Source organism: Diaphorina citri, unplaced genomic scaffold (genome assembly GCF_000475195.1).
Source record: "Diaphorina citri unplaced genomic scaffold, Diaci psyllid genome assembly version 1.1 scaffold6004, whole genome shotgun sequence".
Lineage (NCBI taxonomy): Eukaryota > Metazoa > Arthropoda > Insecta > Hemiptera > Psyllidae > Diaphorina > Diaphorina citri.
The window spans coordinates 1-5,683 of NW_007383380.1; the positions used below are offsets into that span (position 1 = coordinate 1).

General features: G+C 38.6%; 1 protein-coding gene across 1 annotated transcript; it reads right to left on the reverse strand.

Annotated features, from left to right (window-relative positions):
* Positions 1 to 3,981: 3,981 nt before the first annotated feature.
* On the reverse strand, positions 3,982 to 5,632 carry LOC103521811 (abscisic acid and environmental stress-inducible protein-like). Its single transcript, XM_026832318.1, has 2 exons — positions 5,554 to 5,632; positions 3,982 to 4,166 (listed from the first exon to the last, which is right to left on the reverse strand). Exons 1-2 carry the CDS (start codon positions 5,630 to 5,632, stop codon positions 3,982 to 3,984), a joined length of 264 nt encoding a protein of 87 aa, XP_026688119.1.
* Between the last annotated feature and the right edge of the window lie 51 nt (positions 5,633 to 5,683).

The following is a 5,683-nucleotide window of genomic DNA, read 5'->3' on the forward strand; positions in this document are numbered from 1 at the left end:
GTACTTGATCCTATCAATTTACTACATCTCTATTGTAGCTAAGACGGGATTATAGACAGAATATTGTACAAGGGATAGTAGTAGAGGTTTTCGACTATAAAGCAACAAAAAGCATGCCCAGATAGAAATTCGAATTATCATGTTAGACCTTAGAACGTTCAATTGTACACATACATTCGTCTGTTTAATGTTATACGGGGTGATTGTGATATTGTGAATACCAAGACCCTACTTCGTAATGCAAACTTACTTAATCCCGGGTATAAAGTCTCATGTATTGAAAGCTTGTTGAAATGTATAGACGTCCAAAACTGATCCAACATAACAATATCAATAGTCATTCTGAGACACTATGACACAGTACCTCCCTAGAACTTGCCTACGCTATCCCCCTAGAACCCTAGATTCATAAGAAGGTCGAAAGTATAGACCGCTGAAGACCTCAAGATTTCATTTCCTCGCTGTATAAAACCAGACGAATCTGTACAACAATGAAAACGTGCTGCCTAGAAGAATATAAGAAGAGAGGAGAGACATAACAAAAGAGAATCGAGAGAGAAAAGATAAGCAAAGGATGAAACTATGGTAAATATTTTGATTGATTCCAATTACGGGATGAAAGATGGAGTCTGTACGAAACTTTGGTACCACAAGGTAAAGATGCCATAGGGGCCACCTAGTGAGAGAAATATGAAACAAGTCGCGTTTACACAATGTCCTTTTCTTGTAAAGGCTGCGAGGGAATGCTACTCATGATTGCTATTGATACACATCTTATACCTTATACTGTTTATCGTCGCGTCGCGCGTCGGTCGTCACAAAATTCAGATAACAAAACTCTGGTACTTTGCACAATAGAAGAGGATTCTCCTTTGAACTTGAGAAAATGGTTCTAGATTCAGATTGTGAACAATTATGGCTACTTGGAAGTTGGAAGGCTCTCAAGTTTTACAACTTTCACAGTAGTTTTAACTCCGTCACCTAATCATGAACGTTTCTAATTAATTCATTATGTACAAATCCATGATGGATCTTAGCAAAGAAATCGAGAACATTGGCAAAGAAGTGAACAGAAAATTCGATCAAATGATGAAAGACCAAATAGGACGAGACATTTACCAAAACCAAGATCAGGAAATGAATAAGAACAGATATCTTGAACTTGAAAAACGAATTGCCAAGAAAATTTGGAACCGAACACAAGACAAACCTTTACACAAATCAGATAAATTTCAAAATGAAAATAAAACGTTCATTCCGCCCATTGAAGAAGAATCTGAAACTGAATTTCACAGAGGTCTTGTTGAGATTTTCACGAACACAAACTTCTCCGTGTTGGAATCAATGCTGGAAATTTATAGATCTCAAAACCGAAAGAGCAACATGAAAATGCCATCAGAAGAATTAACGCAATCATCAGAAGAAAGGAACCAAAAAGAAGTGAAATTCTTACACTGCAACCAAAATCACACGCCCAAGGGTCAAGGTAATCATCATACGCCTAGAAATCAAGAAGATCTTACGCCTCGAGGTAAATGCAACACTCATACACCAAGAAGTCAATGTATCAAGCTTCATATTCCAAAGAAAACCACTCAAACTTGTAACTCTCAAGTAGAAGAAATAGCACGAAATCTAGCAAGTGATTCTTCCATTGATTCTTTCAATAGCCTTCTATCAAATATAGACATGTGTGCAGAACATGAGCTACACAAATACAAACTCACTACAGGAAATAAGAAAAATCAATGTATTAAATTAAACATTCCAAAGTTTGCACTAGAAATGGAAATCTTCTTGAAATCAGCACAGAAAACAAATAGAAACACTAACAATGCGAATAATGCAGACTCAAGTGATGACATTGTTGAAGATCCTAGCAACAACATTCCTCAAGAATATTACCAAGATACCAAGTTGATACAGAGGGCACCTGAAGTGAATAACAGTACTCATGATAATCCAAAACACACAGATGAGAAGAAAGTCAACACGAAAGGAATCTACGTGGAATCTCATCCAATGATGTGCAACATGGAGGATATTCTAGATACCAAGCTAAACGGAGACAAACATGATCAACCTGTAGACGAAATGTATAAAGAACAAATGAAAGAGTACATTGATAAGGCATGCAATGTTCTGGTAGACCTTCAAAATGAAACTACAAATCTGAACCAACTATTGAACAAACTGAAAGAACTTTCCAAAGCATGAGATGACCAAGCATTTCAAAATTACCCAACGCTGTAACACTCTCAATTTTGTTTGATATATTGACTTTTACGAATATTTTAAACTTTTGGGTAGTTCTTTTCGTAGGGATATAAATAGATAACCTTAAACAGCCTAGCAAGTTGGCAGCTTTTGAAATGTAAATGCAATTTCTTTGTGTTATTATGTCACAACTTTGGTGCTCACTGCAGCATTGTAGGATTTTCCCAATATCTCAATAATCTTAAAATCCAATGTTTACCTTACCTACCATGCTGGCATCGGTCGCTATGCGCATTTATATGTCATAGCTACTCATTTTCCTCACGAGGCTGAGTGGGCCCCGCAACAGCCAGTCACGGAATCCGGTCGCTATGCGCATTTATATGTCATAGCTACTCATTTTCCTCACGAGGCTGAGTGGGCCCCGCAACAGCCAGTCACGGAATCAATCATTTGCATGATACAAATTTCTTGACCCCGCCGGGAATCGAACCCGGATCTCCCGCGTGCAAGGTGAGCGCAGTGACCACTACGCCATGGGAGCGTAGCTTTTGAAATATGTAGTTCAATCTGCTACGAAAGAATAAGCCCACATACTTACAATAGTTGACTGCTGTTCAGGAAGATCAAAGTAAGCATGGCTTGAAGCCTTGGTGTGTGTGTGTTTTTTTTTTTTTTGTTTTGGACCCTTCAACCAATTTCGGATGTTTTTGAGTGCGCCAATGCACTTTTTGGGTACTTTTTCATCGGAATAGGACTCTATCTCGAAAAAAATTGTCATTTGGTTGAGCCCCTATAATTTTCGCGGGCACGCATTTTTTTGTGATGACGTCAGTTCATGTGTCAGTTCGTGATGACGTCAGTTCATGTGTAAACCATGGCTGTTTCAACGTTATTTTTTTGCGACATTTTAGGGGATTTAGGGACCGTTTTGGATGTTTTTGAGTGCGCCAATGCACTTTTTGGGTACTTTTACATCGGAATAGGACGCTATCTCCAAAAAAATTGTCATTTGGTTGAGCCCCTATAATTTTCGCGGGCAGCCATTTTTTCGTGATGACGTGAGTTCATGCGAGGTCGTAAACCATGGCTGCTTCAACGTTATTTTTTTTGCGACCTTTGAGCGACATTTTAGGGGATTTAGGGACCGTTTTGGTGTGTTTTTGAGTGCGCCATGCTTTTTTTGGGTACTTTTACATCGGAATAGGACTCTACCTCGAAAAAAATTGTCATTTGGTTGTGCCCCTTTGAGAAGTATTGGGAGGATTTTTACAAAAACTCGTGTATCTTAATGAATAATGGAGATATCAGCTTGATTCTTTTTGGAACTAATTCTCAACAATATTTTGCTGTAAAAAACTGTTTTACCCAAAAAAGGGCCATGGTAGGGGTTGGTTAGACCATTCTTATATAAAATCTTCCAATAATAGATACGTACGTATTTTTATCCGTGATTTCTAAAGCTGTGTATGTCATGTAGATGTGTATTGTGTTGTATAGGTAGGTGCCTATTGATTATTGTCAGCGCAGACAAAACATAATGGATTTGATTTAGTGTGATGATTGATTGAGAGAGGAAAGCAAGTGAATTGATGGAAATGGATGCAGTTAGCATGGACAGCAAGCAGTATTTATTTAGAATTAAAAATTAAAACCCAAATTTCTGCCGTAGAGGCTAACTAGGCTGGCGTTTTTATTTTTTAATTATTTGTAATGTGAATTTCGTAGGCCATTCTCGGTACTCGGTAGTAATGATAGTTATACTTACCCTCTACTGGGTCTGCCTCCAAAATCTTGACTACCATATCCTCTACCATCTCTACTATAGTTGCTGTTATCATTATAACCACTGCCTCTACTATTATCATTGTATCCTCTACTGTTATCGTTGTAACCTCCACTGCGATATCCACCTCCACCGCCTGAACCTCCTCCTGATCTCCAGCTACCTGGAAATATAACCAAAGATCACATCATTAGAATGGTGACAAAACAATGATTGAGCCAGTCGGTCTACGTGAGTTCTCAATTATTCAGGACTGTATGTGCACTCTAGTCATACTTTGACTGTATAATAATAATGTGATACTAAAAGCAGGCCTCCGTAGCCTAGTGGTTATCACACTAGGCTTGCACGCCTAGTGTAAGGTCCCGGGTTCGATTCCCGGCGGAGTTGTAGTTTTTTCGACTCTGTGCTTGGAGTTCAGGGTGCACTTAGCCTCGTGAGGAAAATTGAGTAGGTACTTTACAAAAGATTATTGAAATATGGAAATTGGTTGATAAGGAGGCACTTAGTAATGCTGCGATATCCACAAAAGGAAATATTGAAGACAGAAATGGAGAAAATGAGAACGAAATTAAGGAAATCAAAGAGAAGGAGGAGGAGGAGGAGGAGGAGGAGAGAGAGAGGACATTAGCGCGCTGAACCGTTACATTGGTCAGTCAGGGGCAGGTTGTGTTATTTATGTCCAGGGTGAGGGAGTGAGAGAGAGATAGAGGGGGAGATGGGTGTGTGTATTTGACAGCTCTCCCTTTCCCCTCTCACGCCTCACCACCCTATTACCACAGAGGAGATAATTTTCCCTATACCTATGTACATTTCAGGTTGGGTATTGTTGTCTATACTCTATAAGTTATATTTTGGTGGTTGGCGAGCTGTCTTACCGTTGGCCAACAGTTCCCCAACCATATAACATATAACCATCAATGTTGTTAGGGATTAACACATATAAAAGACAAATGTCCAGTATATCTAGACCTAGATAGTTGAAATAAAATAACAAAACACATTTTTCATGTTGAATAATATTGGTTTCGTTTTAGTATTTAAAACGAATTGGATTTATTATGATAATTTATTCTAATAATTTGACATAAATAAATATACTAATTTTATTGATCTTAAAATTTATCCTCGTTGGTGAGCAGGAGAATTTAGCACAATAAAAAACAATTCTTCAATTGGTATCTACTGCCGTACTGCTCAAGTTCATAAGAAGTCCAAAATTAGATTGATTGTATCATTGCACTCGTTTAACTTTATCTTATTTGAGTGTATTACAGCCTCTGTAATTTTCCTAAATTACTACACCGCAAGATTTGTAGTTCGTAATCCAACAAATTATAATAAAATGATTCTTACTTGAACCTCCTGTACTGGCGTTATTCATGGCGGCTCCACTAACCCAGGATCCTCCACTACTTCCACTAGACTGATGTCTACTAGACATTTTACTTACTTGAACCTTCTGCACTGGCGTTATTCATGGCGGCTCCACTAACCCAGGATCCTCCACTACTTCCACTAGTCTGATGTCTACTAGACATTTTACTTACTTGAACCTCCTGCACTGGCGTTATTCATGGCGGCTCCACTAACCCAGGATCCTCCACTAGTCTGATGTCTACTAGACATTTTACTTACTTGAACCTCCTGCACTGGCGTTATTCATGGCGGCTCCACTAA